General features: G+C 42.0%; 1 protein-coding gene across 2 annotated transcripts in view; it reads left to right on the plus strand.

Moving 5' to 3' along the window:
- C5 (complement C5) overlaps positions 1–20,864 on the plus strand; it is a 74,317-nt gene that overhangs the window by 11,191 nt on the left and 42,262 nt on the right. For both annotated transcript variants that reach the window (XM_082208778.1, XM_082208777.1), the window contains exons 6-17: positions 3,459–3,541; positions 4,859–4,949; positions 5,900–6,005; positions 9,678–9,804; positions 10,497–10,612; positions 13,024–13,224; positions 13,977–14,180; positions 15,403–15,612; positions 16,157–16,306; positions 17,299–17,428; positions 17,582–17,647; positions 18,855–19,058. In XM_082208778.1, coding sequence (XP_082064904.1) covers positions 3,459–3,541; positions 4,859–4,949; positions 5,900–6,005; positions 9,678–9,804; positions 10,497–10,612; positions 13,024–13,224; positions 13,977–14,180; positions 15,403–15,612; positions 16,157–16,306; positions 17,299–17,428; positions 17,582–17,647; positions 18,855–19,058 — 1,688 coding nt within the window. The remainder of the gene's footprint in view (positions 1–3,458; positions 3,542–4,858; positions 4,950–5,899; positions 6,006–9,677; positions 9,805–10,496; positions 10,613–13,023; positions 13,225–13,976; positions 14,181–15,402; positions 15,613–16,156; positions 16,307–17,298; positions 17,429–17,581; positions 17,648–18,854; positions 19,059–20,864) is intronic.

A 20,864-nucleotide genomic window follows, 5' to 3' on the forward strand; every position in this document is an offset into this window, starting at 1 on the left:
CGAGCAACGGGAGCTCACCCCGTCGCGGGGATTCAAACCCCCAACCTTCTGATTGGCAAGCCCTAGGCTCTGTGGTTTAACCCACAGCGCCACCCGCGTCCCTTTTTCCATAGTTTAACAATGCATAAATAGCAGCTTCAGTGGAGATTGTTCCATTAGGGGGATGGGAACACCATCCCATCAACCTGCCTTCCCTTACCCTGCCTTACCTGTTTGCCGTAAAGGTAAAGGGACCCCCTGACCATTAGGTCCAGTCGCAGACGACTCTGGGATTGTGGCGCTCATCTGGCTTTACTGTCAACCAATCCAGAGAGTGTTATTCCTTGACAAATTCCACATGGAGGAGGATGGAGACAAAACTAGAATTAGTTGACACATTGGCTCTAGCTATACCTACTTTTGCCCCCCCCTTTCCACCTGCTTTCCACCCTACCAGTCCCACAGAACAGTTTTAAGGGGAGGGCCTTTGGTTGGAACTACAGCTGTGAGGAAAATACTTTGATTCTTCTTCCCTGACCACTGTGGTCTTCCTGGAACTCCAGCTCCACCTCGATTGCTGTTTAGATTTTTTTTTAAAAAAAAAACCCATGCATTTTAATGTCACCTGTGCAGTTAACATCACATCACATCTCGTTTGGCCCTTACAAAATGCCTTAAAGATACAATAAAGGAGATGTGCAGCATTCTCAATGTACAGTGGTACCTCGGGTTAAGTACTTAATTCATTCTGGAGATCCGTTTTTAACCTGAAACTGTTCTTAACCTGAAGCACCACTTTAGCTAATGGGGCCTCCAGCTGCTGCCACGCCGCCGGAGCACGATTTCTGTTCTCATCCTGAAGCAAAGTTCTTAACCTTAGGTACTATTTTTGGGTTAGCGGAGTCTGTAACCTGTAGCGTATGTAACCTGAAGCGTATGTAACCCGAGGTACCACTGTATTTGAAAGGGTGCAAAACATGTTTCCTTTTAGCCCTCGAGGGGGTGCTGGAAATTCATTTGGTGTTTGAAAGCAAGGAGCAACGTAACTGGTTTATTGCTTAAGGAAAAGATGACAGCTCTGTTTTTTTAACGCTGTCCGCCAGCCCTCTCTAATCGCATGCTACATTGCACTGTTTCAGACTTAACTGACTGCAGTCATAGAATCATAGAGTTGTTGTAAGCTTCATTGTGCAGACCCTCCAAGTGTCCCTATTTTCCAGGGACATCCCTGATTTAGAGAAGTCGTCCTGGTTTCTGACTTGATCCTGGAATGTCCCGCTTTTCCTTAGGATGTCCCTATTTTCATTGGAGAAATGTTGGAGGGTATGGAGTTATCTGACCCCTGAGCTGTCTGAAGGCAATCCTGTATAGGGAGGTTTTTTTAAAAAAAATGTTTAATGTTTTATTATTGTTTTATATATGTTGGAAGCTGCCTAGAGTGGAGCAACCCAGTAAGATGTTCGGGGTATACATAGTAAAATTATTATTCTGGAATGGGATGTCCCTATTTTCATCTGAGAAATGTTGGGAGGGTATGTATGGGCATGAGTTCCAAAAGAGAGATACTAACATGCACAGACCCCCATCTGATACATTCATCTATACATTTAAAGCAGTTTCAAAGCACATGACACAGTCATTGCCTCCTCCCCCCCCCCAAAATCCTGGGAACTGTAGTTTATTCAGGGTGCTGAGACCGCTATCGCCATCAAACAGCTACAATACTCAGAGTGATTACGGTAACTATCAATCCCTCTTCCCAGCTTTGAGAGGGGGTTAGGGGGTCTCCAAAGAACTCTCTCACACTTAACAACACCAATGTGGTTCAGTGACTAGATTAGGGTTGCTGAGCTTTTTAGGTCCCGCAGCACATTTAGATTTTGGAGCGAGTGCTGTGCGTGCCACCCCCCTGGCCACTTTTTGCCTCCCCATTCTGCCTGCAATTGCCCTTCCCCAAAACAGAAAGAAATGAAATGCATGCACACAGACTACGTTTTCCAAGCAATCAATGCACAAGCCAGGTCCTGTAGAATTAATCCAAGTGCTGAAAAGCACAGAGTTGAAAGAGGAAGTGGGCAAGAGAGTCACCCTTCTAATTTCCTTCTTAAGCTCTGTGTAAATTTCAAAGGATTAAAAAAAATATAACTTTCACCGTCTCAAAGGAGCTGTGTCTCTCTGTGTGTGGTGAATCAGGTTTTGTGAGTGCAAGGTGAAGACCTCAAGGCAGACCCTCCAAGTATTCCTATTTTTCAGGAACAGTCATGGATTTACAGAAGCCATCATCCCAGTTTCTGATTTGATCCCAGAATGCCCTGCTTTTCCTTAGGATGTCCTAATTTTAATCAGAGAAATGTTGAAGGGTATGGTAGGACATCCCTATTTTCATCAGAGAAATGTTGTAGGGTCGTAGGGCCCATGGTAGTGTTGCCACTTTTGGTTGGGCAAAATAAAGGACAGGTCGGGCAAAATACGGGATGGGTTGTGTGTGGGGGGGGGGAATTGGAGGCTAAAAATTACTTGGTGCAGAAATGACTTCAAAGCAATCCATTACAATGGCACACACAGTTAACAGTGCTTTATTCAATGAAAAAAGCAAAAAACAAAAGCACTTTAATTTACAACTATAAGGAAAATATTGCATATTACATGCCATAGCTGGGTTTTGTAATGCTAATTGGTTTGATACAAACCAGCATGAAACATCACAGTTGCATGGTGTTCAGCCCAATCAATTGCAAGCTGTTTGTAACCTCAAACAATGCTGGAAGGGAATTAAGCAAAATTAATATCTTTGTTTCTGTGGAAAGTGCCAGTCAGCAAGTCATTCTGTTTTGAGAATATAGTCTCTCTCTCTTTCTCTATTTCACCTTCCTTGACTACTTTCTGTCACTTCTTGCTGCATTAAGCAGTGGTTTGCCTTCAAATATAATAGGGAAAGGAGTTGGGATTTTGCCACAAGACAGGGAAACATATAGTTTGTTGGAGTTTTGGCACATAGGGGCATGCAGGAGAAACGCACTGGCTACTACATGCGCAGCAGAGCTCTGCTTGGTAAAACTTTGTAAAGCTATTTGCTTAGAGGCAAGCCTGGAAGGAACTTCACAGTAACAATTCCCCCAATTTCTTGGAACCGATCTGAAACCACAAGCATTTGTAAAACGTTACTGAAAGGAAATAAAGAGAAATTAACATCTTCGTTTCTGTAGGTCACCCTCTGTCTGTGCAGTTTTGCAGAGGAGGAGGAACTAAAATACAGAGGAAAAGGTGTTTGAAGTCTAAAACAGCACAGGGGACACTTTTCTGCAAAAAGAGAAAGAAAAAAGAGTTTCCCTAGCCTGGCCCATGGGCATAACTTTAGTGGTTAGAGGCTTGACCAGGGAAACTGGGTCCAAATTCCTGCTCAACCAAGAAGCCCAGTGTGTGGCTTTAAGGCTCCCTTTCCCCATTTTTTTTTTTTAATCTTATCTTTCTCCCCATAGATATGGTTACTGGACAATAAAAGCCAAGTATCAAAAGGATTTCACAACCTCTGCCAAAACAGGGTTTCAAGTTAAAGAATATGGTAATGTGGATATTTATATGGATACTATAAAGCCAATTCACTAATTCTCTTTTTGGGGGAGGTGCATTATAATATTCTTTGAATTGGTAATGAGTAGGATGGACATATTTATTTGTTAACTGTTTTTAGATGTCCTTAGATGTTTGTAAATGTTTTGTTTTGCTTTTAATTGTATTGTTTTGTTGCTCGAGGTTTGCTGCCCTAGGCTCCTTTGGCAGGGAGTGGGGGCAGGAAGAGTGGGATATAAATTTAATGAATTTCATCAGTGGATTAATTTCATGAATGGTTAAGCAGTTGAGGACGACCATACCTAATTATCTGCTTAAAGTACTAAACGACTTGTGCCCCAAATATCTGAGAGACCACGTCCTTCCTTACAATCCCTCTCAAGTGTTAAGATCAGCAGAGGGAGCCATCTTGGTAGTTCTGCTGCCCTCAGAAGTATGGAGGTTGGTGGCCCAGAAGAGGGCCTTCTCTTGACAGCCCCTAAGGCATGGAATTCCCTCCCCACAGAGGTGTATTTGGCACCCTTGTTATGTAGTTTTTGGTTTATGCTGAAGTCAGACATCTTCACCCTGGCCTTTAACACCGTATAGGTATACAAATATATAGATTAGCACCCACCTTATCCCCTTGACTATAATGTGTTTCAAACTGTTTTCATTATGTATTTTTTAATTGCTGTAACCAGCCCTGGGTGAGTAAGAAATCTAATTAATAATAAGCTCATTGGAAGCATGTTCTACAATTATGCAAGGAAAACTTCCAGCTGGTTATCAGCATGGAGAGAACTGAGAGAGGACATGAAAGCACCCATTAGGACATGATAGCACCCACTGGGTGCTATCTCTCCTAATATGCACATTTTTATAAGCAGATTTACCTGATATCCAGATATTTGAAAAGCAGCTTCCCGTATTTTTGTATGTTATGTTCACTAATGACTGCATTAATATGCATACTTTACCCTAATATATGCATCTTTGTATAAATTACTTAATTTGAGAACTATGTTGCAAAATTCAGAGTAGTGCCAGTTTTTGAAGGGTGATTGTGCTTCAATTCACATATTGTTTCAAAAAGTGAGAATAAGGCAAGTTTGCTTCTAAATTTGAACTGAATCAAATTTCTTCCCCTTTCCTGCTCTTAAGCAAGGAGCTGGTCTAAGCACATGCCTCCAAACTCTGGAAGGAGGGCCGGTGAAAACAGGTGCTAGCTCTAGCAGTGAATGTTCTGCAGAAATAGATTTGATCTCTTTTATACAGTACTTAAAAGTAAAAGGGTTTAACTGAGCTTTCTTCCACTTCACATTTCAAGCATTGCCAAGCTTCTCTGTCATGATAGAACCAGAAAAGAATTTTATAAGCTCTCAGCAATTTGAACAATTCAGGATCATTATTAAAGCGAGGTAAGGCGGGCTTGTGCATATTGCATCCTTTTTGTTTGTCTTTGGGTTTGCTTTTTAAAAGCAATTATTTTTAATGGGGGGGGGGGCAGGATTTGCAATGTGAGAGTCTTGTCTTGTATCCACCGCAGAGCTGTAGTGGATTCTGGAATGTAAAACATGGCTTTCTTCCTCTTAATTGTTTGTACTCTTGTTTTCTGCTATAATTGGTTGAAGTTATTTATCTAACAAAATGTATATACCACGTAATTGTGAATAAAAGGTTGTGTTCATCTAACTGCTACTATGAGTGGACAAATTGAAATTTCTAGATCTAAGTAAGTAACGAGCATTAATTTCGGTGGGTCCTTTTTGATTAGGACTAGCAATGGATACAACATAAAACCTTTTAGCGGTTTACATAAAATATAAAATATACATTAAAATTGTCAATAAAAATCAAAGTTAAAGAGCTTAAAACCCCCGAAATAGAACAATAATGAATCGTTAAAACATATATTGAAGCTAAAATTATAGCTCAAAATACATGTTAATCTAACTAAGTTCTACTCAGAGTAGACCCACTGAAATTAATCTACCTAAATTACTCTTGTCAGTTAATTTCAGTGGGCCTACTCCAAGTAGGACTAATGTGACAGAACCCAGTGCTTCTGAAATTTCTTTACCTCATCGTGATACATTTTTTAAACAAAGAAACAAAGCCCTTCTTGTCTGAAATAAATCAGTTACTACTATAAATTTAGCTCATAGTTTTCTGTGAAACAGTGTCAATAACTGGTGGAGTGGTTTTGTTTTGAACTGTTTTTAATAATGTCTTTTAAATTGTAGTATCTCACCCTGTGGTGTTATGATAAAGGGTGGGTACTAAATTGAAATAATAATAATAGCAGTAGTAGCAGTAGTAGTAATAGTAGTGATAATAATAATACTTCTACTTTGCTGTTATTTTCAAGATATTTTTACAACAAGAGATTGGCTAATGCTCAAGTTTATGTCCGTTTTGGAATAATTCAAGGAGCTGAAAAAAAGATGCTTCCCAGAGCATTGCAACGCATTGAGGTAAGGTTGGATCAAAAATAATTACCTCAGGCCTCCTGTCACAGTTCCCAGTGTAGCTTCTGAGGTTTAGATCTGTCTCCAGGTTTACCCTGACAGTTACTGAGTGTCAACATTCCAATTTTAAACTAGTACTATCAAGGGTATAAGGAAAACATGAACAAACCACAGGCTACTTTGGGCTGAAATTGAGCAGACAGTACCTCATCACAGAACGGTTTTATCTTGGCTTGAGAAGCCAGGCCACATCAGTTGATGCCTTGTTGATTTTCCATGAAAGTAAGCCGTACTCTAGCAGGGCCATGTAACATTTTAAAACAAAACAAAACACATTTGGACCAGCAATTTATTAAAAAGTCCAGATCTTACAGCATGGTCCTTTCAAGCAAGGCTTGTCTCCTACAGCAGTGCAGCCGTGGAGTCAAAGGCATCTCTTCCAATCTTTCTTCTTCCCCATCTTCTTCCTAGCACACCTTGTTCTAAAAGACTCTTCCTGTCACTGTGAACCCACATCCTGTCACCAGGGCAACCCCTGTCTTCCCACGCTCAGGCTCTCAGATGGGCTAACATGACATTTCGTCATTTTAATGCCTCGATCCCAGGTGAGGCCCTGGCTTGGAAAGAAAGCTTAGCCTGTATTTTCCCACTGGCCTGCAAGTTTCCCTTCAACACTCCACATAATCAAAATCCTACCATTTATTAATTTCTAGGATTTGGGGTGTGTGTCCCCAAATCTATAATAATTAATATTTGTATTCACAGTCAATGCTTTTCATTTTTAAATCTGAAAGAGCACATTTAAGGGCTCCCCCAGAGGACCTATTTATTGAGCATCCATCCTGATTTGCTTGCACAAAGTTTACGTGGTGGTTCGACGATATCTGGACTTTATTGCGCTTTTGTTCTGATTTGCTTGTGTAGCATTTAAACATCTTCCTGCTAGTTATTCATTCATCCTATGCTTTTCCTTGCATTTCCCAGCAAAAACTCTGGATTTGTTGTGCCAGGTGCATCATCATCATCATTATTATGTAAATTTCGATACTACCCTCCATCAGAGATCACAGGGTGGTTTACAGAAATGCACTTTGTTTGAGCAAACATAGTTCTGGTTTGCTGTCAGCTGTGAATGATGGAAGTGCGCTTGAATTTCCCTTTAGCGAACATGAAACTGTGTGAGGGGATTTTTGCTGTTGTTGTCATTTTCTGATTGCCACTTCTGCATGTGTGCATGGAAAAGCTACCAATTCTAACACATATGAGAGGTTCACAGTAGTCAGCTCACCAGTATATTTTGCCTGCTTGAACTTGAGCTTTTCCTACATCCATGCTTCAAAAGTAAAGGATAAATTTCGCTCTTGATGTAGGATGAGGCTGAGAGGGGAGTCTTGTTATCTGAGCAGCCTAGGACTTCTGTATACAGTGAACATTCGGGTTGCGAATGTGATACGTGCGGGATGCACTTTCGCAACCCGCACGTTCGCAACCTGCAGAGCTGCGTTTGTGCATGCGCGGATTGCGATTTGGCTCTTCTGCGCATGCGCAAATCGCGATTTAGCTCTTCTGCACATGCGCAAAGCACAATTTAGTGCTTCTGTGCATGCACGGCTGTCAAAACCCAGAAGTAATCCGTTCCAGTACGTCCGGGTTTTGGCATGCCCATAACCTGAAAAAACGGAACCTGAAGCGTCTGTAACCCGAGGTATGGCTGTACACTGCCAAGGGTAGCATCCTGGAGAGGTCACTGTGCAGTTTGACTTCATCCCCAGAGGTGCACTCTCTTGAAACAGACAAGTGGTACCTCATACATCAGGGCAAGGGGGGCACTTCTCCACCAATCTCAGTCTGGCTTCTTACTGACAAGCAGTCCAGGGGGTGGCACTGCCTCTCAGCTTCCTCCTCTTTAGGTTCAAAGTTGCCCTTTTCAGGACTCAGCAGGGACATAGATGGGGACAAAATTATAATTTGTTGGCTCTGCCTGTCACTAGCTCTGGTGCCAGCAGCTGCTGGGCTCCCTGCCTTATGCTCTACCAGTCCCTAGTAGGCACCAGCCACCATTGGCATCCAGAAATGTTTATGAGGAGCCTTGTCTCATAGCAGGAATAGACAACCGCTAGCCCATGAGTTGGAACCAACTGCAAAGCCTCTCCCAATGTTCTTTTCAGTAATATGTGCATTTTTGGTGTTATTTTCACTAATATATATATATTATATACAATACGTGCATTTTTAATGTGGATATTTTTACTAATAATACACATTTATGTACATATATGCAATTTGGACACTTTTGAATTGGAGAATTTAAAAGCAAAACAAAACCATTTTGGTTTGTGCATTGTTTTTTCAGTGTTAATTAAAATGCAAACCCAACTGAATATCTCCCCCATCCCAAATCTCCACTCTTTAAAAATATATAAATGGTTTGACTTGGAAGCCAACCGTTTCCACATTTTAACTAACAGCCCAGTCCACAAGCCACTTAAACATCAGTTACTTGGATTTAAGATGATGCAGACCCGGCTTCCAGCCAGGTCCTCCCTTGAGTGGGTGAGAGTGCAGCATGTCTTTGAACTGCTTCCATTTCCAGCTGCTTCTGGGAACTCAGTTTGAAATATTTGCTATTACTTGGGCGGATGCCAATATATTTTCCAGGCAAGAAAACGTTGGTGTTCTTTAGAATTTTTCATTCTTCAGATCAGCTAAAAGTGAGAAACGTACTTCAGAGTTGCCAGGATTTGTAATTCGGCAAACAACTGCCAACTATTTTTGTGCTCCTTTCAGGATTCAGAAGCATTTGTCCCCAAAACTAGGTCAACGAATGAAGTTATTTTTGTTCTTTTTAGTGTCCTGATTTCAAAAGTGAATCAGTCAGCCATCCCACTGATGAACACTTTGGTGCTGGAAATGGGTATCATCGCAATAGTGTGAAATGGCTTATGTTGGTACTGTGTTGCAGGATGCTGTCCAAGTCTAATTGGTTGACTGAATTGCTTTATGCCAGGGATAAGGAACCCACAGCTCTTTCAGTGTTGTTAAAATTTCTATACCGCCCTTCATCTGAGGATCACAGGGCGGTTTACAATATAGAATATTATCGCCTCAGGTGGCGATTGCAAGGTCCAGGTCAGTTTGTAAGGGGAGAGGCAGGTCTGGAGGTATTGTGGTCCTGAGTCTTTTAAGGCTTTGTAGGTCAAAACCAGCACTTGGAATTGTGCCCAGAAAGTGATTGGCAGCCAATGCCGTTGGGCCAGAATTGGCAGTATATGCTGCATTCAACTAAGTTATATTCAGATTGGACCCCCTGAAATTAGTAGATCTATTCACCTTACAAGGCTACAGTTCCCAGAGTTCCTTGGGAAGAGGGTTGTACAGTAAAAGCACCCTGAGAATTGTATATAGATGAGGGGGAAAGGAGTTCTCTAAGCAACTCTCAGCATTTTTTTAGCAAACCACAATTCCTAGGATTCTGTGGGGGGAAGCCATGATTATTTAGAGTGGTATGATACTACTTTAAATGTATAGTGCAGATGAAACCGAACTGTATTTTTTAAAAACCTCTTTGAAATCATTGGATGAAAGGTGGTATAGATTATTTTTTTTTGTAAATAAAATGCATAAAACTGTCTCTGTGCCTGGATAGTTTCTGATACTGTTATGCATCTTGATCATCAGATGGAGAACGGATTAGCAGAGTGCAATTTTAACAGCAAAGTGGCTGTTGATGAAATAGGTTACGGCAGTCTCCAAGAGCTTGATGGCGCAATACTTTATATTGCTGCTTCAGTGCTGGAATCCACAGGTAATTATCTCATGTTCACACACACACTATCTCTGGCCCCACTTATGTCATATTGTGTGACCAGTGCTTTTTTCTGGGGGGACGTAGGGATACGCATACCCCTAAACATTTTGTGAATCGAAGTTTGGCCTCATTGAGGGGCAGTATTTCAATATGAGCAGGAAAATAAGAGTATCCCTAAACGTTTTTTTTTAGGGGGGGGAATCACTGGGTGTGACCACACTTGGAATACCATGTTCAGTTCTGGTCACCTCATGTCAAAAAGGATAGTGAAGAGTTGGAAAAGTTTCAGAAAAAAGGCAACCAAAATTAGCAAGGGGGTGGAGCAACTTGCCTATGAAGAAAAGTTGCAATATTTGGAACATTTTAGTTTAAAGAAAAGTAAGGGGGAACCATGATATAAATTTACTATCTATTTATTTGTTAATATATACCACTTGATATATACCATTTTACTTGTAGGAAAAACTCTAAGTTGTTTACAATAAATACTTAAATTATCAATAAAAGCAATATTTCTTAAACAAACCATGAACGTTCATTTATTTGTCAAAATTCATACTAGAATGGTTAATTATTTTGTTCTAAACAAAGCTTATTTCTGAAAGAAACTCAGGATGGCTAACATGACACTGGTGTTGTTTTTTGTATTCAGTCCTGTTCTCACAAGAAACATCTATTTTTTTTGCCAGGTGGCCATAGCGAAGACAGTGAACTTTTCAGTGTCCATTATGTTCTGTCACCTTACAAACTCAATTTGGTTGCTACTCCTCTTTTTGTGAAGCCTGGACTCCCCTTCTATATTAAGGTTGGTTAATGTGACTAAAGGAAATGCACACTCAGCGGAATTACCATAATATGTTAATAACAACATCATGAGATCCCTGCTCCCACGCAGCATCTACTCCTTCAAAAGAAAGAATCTTAGTTTGTGTCCAAACTAAGATGAGGGGGCTTAAAGATGTAAATTGATTGTTCAGAGATTGCCAGCTGATCACCAGTAACAGGATCAAACAAACACAACTTAATTAGATTTCCCCCAGAAAAATTAATTTCCTTGTTTTCCTCTTCCCTCCCCACCACCTGCCATGTCTTTTTAGATTTTAAGTAAGAGGGCAGGGACTGTTTGTTTTTTTAATCAATTTGTAAGCCACTCTGGGAGGTTATCCAGCTGAAGTGAACAGTATAAATCCTTTGAATGAATGAATGAATGAATGAATGAGAATGGGTAAATCCAGATTAAATGAGGAACGAATGCAGGCTGGCATAGTGTTGTTTTATAAAGTGCAGGTTTGGCACATTTTCCTTTAAAAGTGAACTAAATAAAATTTCTCTGTCTTTTCCAAATTGGAGAAGTATAAAGCATATGGTAGAACATTATTACTTGGTGTGATAGTGAGGAAGAAATGTTCCCAAATAAATCCACTTAGTTTGTGCAAATATTTGTCATCTCTCTCCCCAGCCCACTCTGTTTGGTGCCAGTGTTTCATCTGGCTGCTGCTCCTTTGACAGATTTTCCCTTGATGCTGTTTCTTCGTGCTTCCTGGTCACATGGGTTGGTCCCATTCAATCAGGAATCCCACAGCAGTGAACAGGATGGCATCACAGCACCACATAGCCAATCATATTTGGCTATGTGATAGCATGATTGAGGGCAACTGAAGGCAACTGAAAGTGAAGGCAATATACATAAATAAGCAAACATTTACTCAACAATTATTATTTTATTATTATTTACTAAATTTGTATACCACTCTATATCCATAGGTCTCATGGTGGTTCACAGCAATAAATATGCCAAAAAATAATTGAAAATGGATGTTATTTTTGACACTGCTGTCAATGCCTGTGAAAAACTGTAGAGGGTTTCAGCTCAGATTTACAACTGAACTGGGGATCCCTTGATTGCCATTGTATATGTGGTAATAGTTACCTGTCTCTGATTCCTAATGTTAAAAGAATACACATATTTTGTACAAGAAAATGGTTTAAAACATGGGTGATGTGTGTCAGGCCTGTGTGTGTGTGAGAGAGACAGAGAGAGAGAGAGAGAGAGAGAGAGAGAAGAGAATTTAGGCCTCTAAGCCTCACTATCTGGCCCTCAGACTCTCCCCAGGTCACACCTTATCTGGCTGTGCTTCATACCCTTGTTGTTTACCTGTACAGAGGGTAGAGTTCAGCAGTAATAAGAGTATTAACAATTTTATTAGTTTAGCTGTAAGCCATAACATTCCCAGCAAAGCCACAAATTTGGCTCTTACTTTCCTGGCAGCTAAATCAAATAGAGATGCATGCAAGGTAACATAATTTTCTTTGTCCGATAGCAGAATGCACACAAAATCACTTGATGTTATGATCCCCACCTGCTGCTACGGCTATTGTAAAGGTAAAGGGACCCCTGACTGTTAGGTCCAGTCGCGGACGACTCTGGGGTTGCAGCGCTCATCTCACTATGCTGGCCGAGGGAGCCAGCGTACAGCTTCCGGCTCATGTGGCCAGCATGACTAAGCTGCTTCTGGTGAACCAGAGCAGCGCACTCAGACAGATATTTATGTAGAGGACACTGGGTGGTGTAGCGAGCGGAATGAAACACAAAGAAATGGTGCCCCAAGGGCAATTCCTTATAGACACCATTTGGAAACACTGAGGGCATAACACGAAGTCTTAATTTTGTAAGACTCATTTTGACTGAAGCGAAAGTAATTAACTCCAGATAACTTTCGGGTGGCTTGTCTTAATACATGGGCACAGCCTAGAAAATCTCCAGGATAACTCAGTTGGTTAGAGCATGGTGCTGAATCCCCGTATGGGACAGCTGCATATTCTTGCATTGCAGGGGTTGGGCTAGATAATCCTTAGGGTCCCTTTCCAACTCTACAGTGCTGTGATTCTGTGGATAGAAGCTTTCTCTCTCACACAAAAATCTTTACCTGAGATTTAGACATTGACTGGATCCTAATCAGTATCGAGTTTTCCAGCAAGTGTATGTAGAACAGCTAACTTGTGGGGTTTTTTTTTGGAGAATTTTAGGATAGTATGTGTCTGTGTTGTACTCAACAGTGCAAAGGTAAAAATTACACCTGTTGCTCTGCTCACTTTTGCCCCCAGCTGGCCCATGGCCCATGGAAGGTGGCCCTCAGGTGGAAAAGAGCTTCCCCATCCCTTCTTTAAAAGAAGATTGTATATTATAGTGAAATGATTTTGTTTCTGTGCTAATAGGTGCAGGTGAAGGATACGGCAGATGCTCCTGCTAGAAACATACCCATTGTCTTCACGGCTACTGCTTTCAATGAGCAAATGGAAGAGAACGTGTTAGTTCAAGAAGGTGAAGAATCTGGGAGAAGGCAAACAAGCCAGAACGACGGGACAGCTTTATTTGTGGTTAATATTCCTTCTGACTGCAAAGTGCTGGAGTTTCGAGTGAGTTAAATTCTTTTCGGGTTTCCGTTCTTGTACAGGCTGTACTTTGAGACTGTATATTTTGGCCTGTGTGCAGCGCATTTGGAACATTCCCCGCCCCGCTTTCTAATTCAGATGGGTGACCTTGAAAACTGGATTTTTATATTTAAACACAGTGCATTACAACAAAAAATACTACTAAAAAGTATACTGAGTGTGTGTCCCCCCCCCCCAAGGGAGGGAGAGTGCCTGTCTTAAACCATATTTAGAAACTTGACAGCAAGAGGTGTTGGGAAAATGAGATGTGTTTCATGTTAAGACTTGAACTACAACATTTAATTGATTCATCTGTTATATTGATTATTGGTCTACCTTGTTCGGTATTGTCAGTGCTGACTTGTCAGTGGCTCTCAAGGCACCCTCAGGTTCCCAGAGTGTGGGGGAAGGAATGGCAGTCATGACAAAATAAGTGGACCCTCAGCTGATAGGAGGTTATAGGAACCAAGGAAGCTGCACTACCCTGAGTCAGATCATTGCTCCATCTAGCTCAACATTGCCTACACGGACTGGTAGGGACTCATCAGGGTTTCGTGTAGCTTGGACTCTAAGCCCTACATGGAGATCCTGAGGATTGAATCAGAGACCTTCTGCATCCAGCGCTTATCCTCTGAGCGACTGATGTTTCCTAGACCTTCCTGCCTGTTGACTTGTACCTTTTTAGACTCTTATTGCCCCTGTGGATTTAAATTCATTTTGTTTCCTATCATTTCCAGATAAAAACCGCAGATACCAGTTTACCAGAAGAAAATCAGGCCAGTGAAAGCTACGAGGCAAAATCATATGCTTCCCTCAGTGGAAGTTACCTTTACATCGACTGGGCTTCAAACCACCAGTTGCTACGTGTGGGTGATACCCTTCACATCAACATACACCCATCAAGCCACTATCTTGATAAAATACATCACTATAGCTATTTGGTACGCACAGAAGAAAACAACCCACTTGCCTCTTAATGTATTGTCTTTAATTGCATTGAATTGTCCCTCAAGCTTCCAGGTCTCATCCTGCCATTGCATGCTATGAAGCGGCCACCTCAACCAGGAGATTTTGGGTGACACAAAAGACCAGCAAATTCACAAGTATTTAAGTCTGTCTCTCACTATGCTTTCTTCGGTGTTATGTATACTAAAGCAGAGGCACCAGTGTTGCTCACATATACCTCCTATGGCGCTCACAAAGGGTCTCAGTCACTCATAATGTGGATGAGACCTTTCACTGTTCCTGTTCAGGTCTGCACTGGCTCATTTTCTCCTACGTTGAACCACCACCACCCCCCCGCCCCGCTTAAACATGCCAACATCTCATTTACTGCCAGGATTGAACACCCACCTACCCTTCCACTCTGAATGAGAAGAGAAGTGCAAAAAGCTTTTTCTAAGCAGTGGATACAGGATTGTATCCAGTACCAGTCTTACTGAGAGTGGATTTGTTGAAGTTAATGACCATGATTAGCTTAGTTCAAATAATTTCCATGGGTCTACTCTGAGTAGGACTAACACTGGATACAACCCAATAGACTTGCCACACAACATGTTGTCCTGTAAATCACCTCCTGCAATGATGTGTCTCAGAAAGATACGACACCTTAATCATTGTAGCTCTAGAGCACGTTACACTCTGCTAACTCTTTGAAATTGCCCTCTTCAATTTCACTGCCAATTACTCTGGCATTTTTAGGGTTTCATCAAGCAAAGCACATTGTTGATTCTCAATGTCAGTTTTGTAGGAAACTGCCTTATGCTGAGTCCAGTGACGGAGCTTCATGCTCCATCACAGGGGGGGGGACAAGCGGGGGCCGGGCTGGCGCGCATCCCGGGGGTGTGACATGCCACCTACAGGGGTGTGGCGCATGTCCTGGGGGCATGGCACACCACCTGCGGGGGCGTGGCGCCCAGTGCAGGTGGGGGGGCAGCCGCGATGGCACCCCACTGGGATCATGCTGCTGGGGGTGGTGTGCTCCCCCCCGCACTCCTCTTCCTCTGCCAGTGGCTGAGTCAGGGCCAAGCCCAGTATGGTCTGCACTGATTGGAAGCAGCTCTCCATGTTTCAAGCAGGGTTCTCTCCCAGCCTTCCCTGGAGATCTCTCTCTCATCCAAAGCCCATTGTTTTTAACTTAGTTCCTTTCCTCCTTTCCTTTAGATCTTATCCAAAGGGAAAATAAAAGCCCACGGGACTCAGGAGAGAGTTAAAGACTCCACTTATCAAAGTCTAAGATTTCAGCTAACGAAGGAAATGGTCCCTTCAGCCCGCCTACTTGTCTACTACATAGTTACAGGAGAGGGAGCTGCAGAGTTGGTAGCTGATTCAGTCTGGTTAAATGTAGAACAGAAATGTGGAAACAGCCTTGAGGTGAGTAACATGTAATGGGTTGGTGACACTGACCAGTTTGGTTTCTCCCATTTTTCTTCTCATTTTTCTGAACACTTCTCCACGTCACTTTGCAATTTATTTCATTGCATCTTTAAAAAAGATTAATATTGTCCTCATGAAAAATTTTATGCGAACACCTTTTTCTAAAGCAACATTGCCTAAAAGCACATTTTTTCAAAGTAATCTTGCAAAAAATAATAATGCATTTTTAATTCCCCACCTCCAACTATTATATGGATGTATATGTATGCTGAGCCCCAGTTGTATGTATGTATGTATGTATGTATGTATGTATGTATGTATTGCCTTTCTCCCAGAACTAGGACTCAAGGTTTGCTACTTGGGGGGGAAACAGAATTTCAAACCTTAGAGGAGTGTGAATTTCTCCATTGTGTGTGTGTGTGTGTATTATTATTTTTTTTAAATGCACACACTTTAGAGAAAACTGGGACCCAGTTAGGTACCACTGAAATAATGGATTTCCTTTAGTTAATCCTCTTTCCCCCTCTCTTCTCTTATATAGGTTAAATTATCAACAAGTGAAAGGTCACACAGCCCAGGAGATTCCATTTTGCTTTCTTTGAAAACCCAGTTTGACTCTTTGGTTGCTTTGTCATCTATGGATGTGGCGATCTACGGCATCACAAGATCGAAGACAAGGCCTATGGAAAGAGTTGCGTACTTATGCTCCAAACAAAACAAAACAAAAACCTGTTTGCATTGTGTTACACCAAGGGCAGGGGACCTTTCTCAGCCCAAGGGCCTCAATCCCTCTGGGGCCACCCTCCGGGGGCACACATGCCCATGGTGGGCAGAACTGTGAATATAAATGTTAACTTCATGCAGTAGTCTAGTTACTGCACACATTCACATACCTCTCTCTAGCTAGACAAACAAGGAGCATTCCCAGAGCTCAAGGAAACATTCTGGCCAGACAAAAACACTCAAGGAGGGTGCAAAGCAGGGCCAGTGAGTAATCTGACCTTGGGAGCGGGTCACATTCGGCTCCAGGGCCTGAGTTTCCCCACGTCTATGTTTCATATTTACAGCATGCGTATTTTGACAACGGATATATAATATTTGAATAAGTTCATTTAAATATACAGAATGTAATATTGTTTGACTCCAACTCTCATTGTCTCTGACCATTAGCGATGCTGGCTGGGGCAGGTGCAAGTTGAAGTCCAATGGTAGTAGAAGATGTGAGTTGTAGTCCAGTGACATGTGGAAGGTTGCAGGTTCCTCATCCTTGTTTTAAATTACAGTGGTACAGTGGTTTTAAATTACAGGTTACAGACGCTTCAGGTTACAGACTCCGCTAACCCAGAAATAGTGCTTCAGGTTAAGAAGTTTGCTTCAGGATGAGAACAGAAATCAGGCTTCGGCAGCGCGGCCGCAGCGGGAAGCCCCATTAGCTAAAGTGGTGCTTCAGGTTAAGAACAGTTTCAGGTTAAGAACGGACCTCTGGAACGAATTAAGTATGTAACCAGAGGTACCACTGTATATGGTGTTTCCTAAGCCCCCCCCCCACTCCCATTATCCCTAGCCAGCATGACCAATGGTCAGGGAAGGTGGGAGTGGCATTTGGAGGCTCACAGGTTTCTTACCCCTGATAATATAAGCTGAAAATAGTCCTCCCCTCTTGTCCTTTTCCTCCCCCCATAGGCACTTTTGCAGTTGGAAACAAGTGACCTTGGTTGTGGTGCTGGTGGGGGACAAAGCAATGTCGACGTGTTTCGAAGGGCTGGACTCACCTTCCTGACCAATGCGAATGCTGATGATTCAACAGAAACAGGTGCCCCCCATCCCTTTTAACCACAAAGTGACACCTTTTCGCAAGTCCTCCCTAAATATCTGGGGTGTCAAGGCTTTTTCATTTCGCTGCCAGCTTTATAAAAGCACGTTTCTCTCCATTGCCACTGGTTTTATCTTTGATTTGTTTCCACAGATGAAGCTTGTCAATCTGTTGTAAGATCCTCACGGTCCACCATCGAAGAGGAAATCGACAAACTGGGTACAGCATATGCCAGATGTTTTACTCAATAGCATTTTTTGTGTTGAAGCGGGGAACCAAGCGATTTGTGGGAAATATATTTGGTCTTCTTAATCATATCTATAATTTCATAGATCTAAGGGTTAGGGCATTGCATTATGGGTAACTTAAGATGGGGAGTGGCTGCCACAGATGGGAGTCGAGCGTAACATTTTGCCCAGAGGACAGGGACAGATAGATCTGTCTATTTCATCTTCTCTTGGTTTCTCATTTTTCCAAACTTATATTCAGTTCTCTACATTTCTGCATCAATCTGCAATTTTAAAAAATGCTCATGGAAATATTAGTGAACATTTCTCCCATTATACAAAATTTTGTGTAAAGCTTTAACTAGTATGCACACTTTTGAAATGCATTTTCCCTGATAATGACTTTTAATGTTGTTTCCACTTATATATGTGTTTACTGCACACAATTATATGCATTTTTATATACATTATTTGGTTGGAGAACTGCATCACAAACTTCGATGAAGTATGAATTGCAAAGGAAAGCTGCTTTTCAGCTCATAATTGGTTTGAGAAGCATAAATTAGGAAGTTTCTCATAAAAATGCAAACAAAATTAAATTTCTCCCTGTTGAGGAACTGTTGTATTTATTTTTATAGTCATGTTTTTCACAACGACTTGTAAACTGTCTTGGAAATTAGGGATAGAAGGATCCATCAGTTTTGGTTTTTCAATCTTAAATTCAGTTCTCCACATTCTATAGGGGATTTGGGAATATTAAAAAATCCTCTTTTAAATCCATCATTCTTGGAAGCAATATCCCTAATATAATGCATTTCTGTATGTTATTTTTCATTTATATTTTCATTTTTATGTGCACTTCCATCTAATATATGCATTCTTGTAAGCATTTTTTCACTGGAGTATTGCATTGCAAAACTCAGATGATTTCAAAGGCCAGCTTGTGTTTCATTGCACATCTTGTTTCAGAAAGTCTGAATTTGATAAGATTTAGCTTTAAATGCATACAGATTCCCTCCATCCCTAACAGCAATGTAGGAAGGCAGTATGCAAATTCAAAAAGAAATGAAAATGGGGAAATGGGACTCCCATAACAAATTTTATCCACATCCCTAACAGGGAGACACCCCAAACCTGAAACTGGTACTGATTTTACTATGCCATGAGAAAGAGACTAGCATTATGTATTGTCATTTCAGTAACCTACTTTAAAAGACAAGACCTTCGGAACTGCTGTAGAACTGGAGCAGAACTGTATCCCATCATGCAAACTTGTGCCGAGAGAGCCAACCGCATTAAGTCTGGTGGTCGCCTTTGCATAGCAGCTTTTAAGCGCTGCTGTGAAACTGCAGAAAACCTGCGGCGGAATGAAACTCACAAGGTTTTAATACTGGCGAGAAAAGGTAATATTACCCCATGACACCATTTGGAGGCATGCTACTGTTTCACAGGGGATTTTAAACAAAGGAGATGAATGGAACGAACAGATGTTTTGGTCAGCCAATCAAATTGGGGTCTGATGCTCAAGCAGTCATCCTGATCTGCTTGCAGAAAGCTTGTGTGGATGTTAGATGTTGCATGCCACCCTAAGCAGTGGATGTGGGGTTGTACGCTTATCCAGGGCTCGGTTCCTCTGTTAAGAAGGTCAACAGAGACTGTGGAGTCTTTAGGATATACAGTTTGATTTACACACACACACAACACACACACACACACACACACACACACACACACCTTGGGCATAGGATGGAGGGGCTCACTGTATCAACACTCCGAAATATATTGCTTTTCCATTTGTCACAGCTCTAGATCCCGCACAGAGCAAGTCATGTCTCTATCCCCAGTTCCGGCAGCATCAATCTCTTCCAGCTCACTCACATGCAACTCCTTAGCCTGGTCCCACTTGTTACACCTTTGATTCTTTCTCACTTAGAGGCAGCTAATTGCAGCCCAGCTCATTCCTTTAAAGTGGAGTACTAAAGTGACCATCTAGTCTTCATCCACAGATGAACATTCTTGACTGGTTCCCCAACCTTCCCCAAACTCATAACAGATTATATCCTGTCTTTACTGATTTAGAATCATCATAGAGTTGGAAGAGACCACAAGGGCCATCGAGTCCAACCCCCTGCCAAGCAGGAAACACCATCAGAGCACTCCTGACATATGGTTGTCAAGCCTCTGCTTAAAGACCTCCAAAGAGGGAGACTCCACCACACTCCTTGGCAGCAAATTCCACTGTCAAACAGCTCTTACTGTCAGGAAGTTCTTCCTAATGTTTAGGTGGAATCTTCTTTCTTGTAGTTTGAATCCATTGCTCCGTGTCCACTTCTCTGGAGCAGCAGAAAACAACCTTTCTCCCTCCTGTATGTGACATCCTTTTATATATTTGAACATGGCTATCATATCACCCCTTAACCTCCTCTTCTCCAGGCTAAACATGCCCAGCTCCCTTAGCCATTCCTCATAAGGCATCGTTTCCAGGCCTTTGACCATTTTGGTTGCCCTCCTCTGGACACGTTCCAGTTTGTCAGTGTCCTTCTTGAACTGTGGTGCCCAGAACTGGACACAGTACTCCAGGTGAGGTCTGACCAGAGCAGAATACAGTGGCACTATTACTTCCCTTGATCTAGATGCTATACTCCTATTGATGAGGCCCAGAATTACATTGGCTTTTTTAGCTGCCGTGTCACACTGTTGGCTCATGTCAAGTTTGTGGTCAACCAAGACTCCTAGATCCTTTTCACATGTACTGCTCTCAAGCCAGGTGTCCCCCATCTTGTATTTGTGCCTCTCATTTTTTTTGCCCAAGTGCAATACTTTACATTTCTCCCTGTTAAAATTCATCTTGTTTGTTTTTGCCCAGTTCTCTAATCTGTCAAGGTCGTTTTGAAGTGTGATCCTGTCCTCTGGGGTGTTAGCCACCCCTCCCAGTTTGGTGTCATCTGCAAATTTGATCAGGATGCCCTTGAGTCCATCATCCAAGTCGTTGATAAAGATGTTGAATAAGACCGGGCCCAAGACAGAACCTTGTGGCACCCCACTAGTCACTCTTCTCGAGGATGAAGAGGAACCATTGATGAGCACCCTTTGGGTTCGGTCAGTCAGCCAGTTACAAATCCACTGAGTGGTAGCATAGTCAAGACCGCATTTTACCAGCTTCTTTACAAGAATATCATGGGGCACCTTGTCAAATGCCTTGCTGAAAT

The sequence above is a fragment of the Podarcis vaucheri genome (genome assembly GCF_965113315.1).
Source record: "Podarcis vaucheri genome assembly, chromosome: Z".
Classification (NCBI taxonomy): Eukaryota; Metazoa; Chordata; class Lepidosauria; order Squamata; family Lacertidae; genus Podarcis; species Podarcis vaucheri.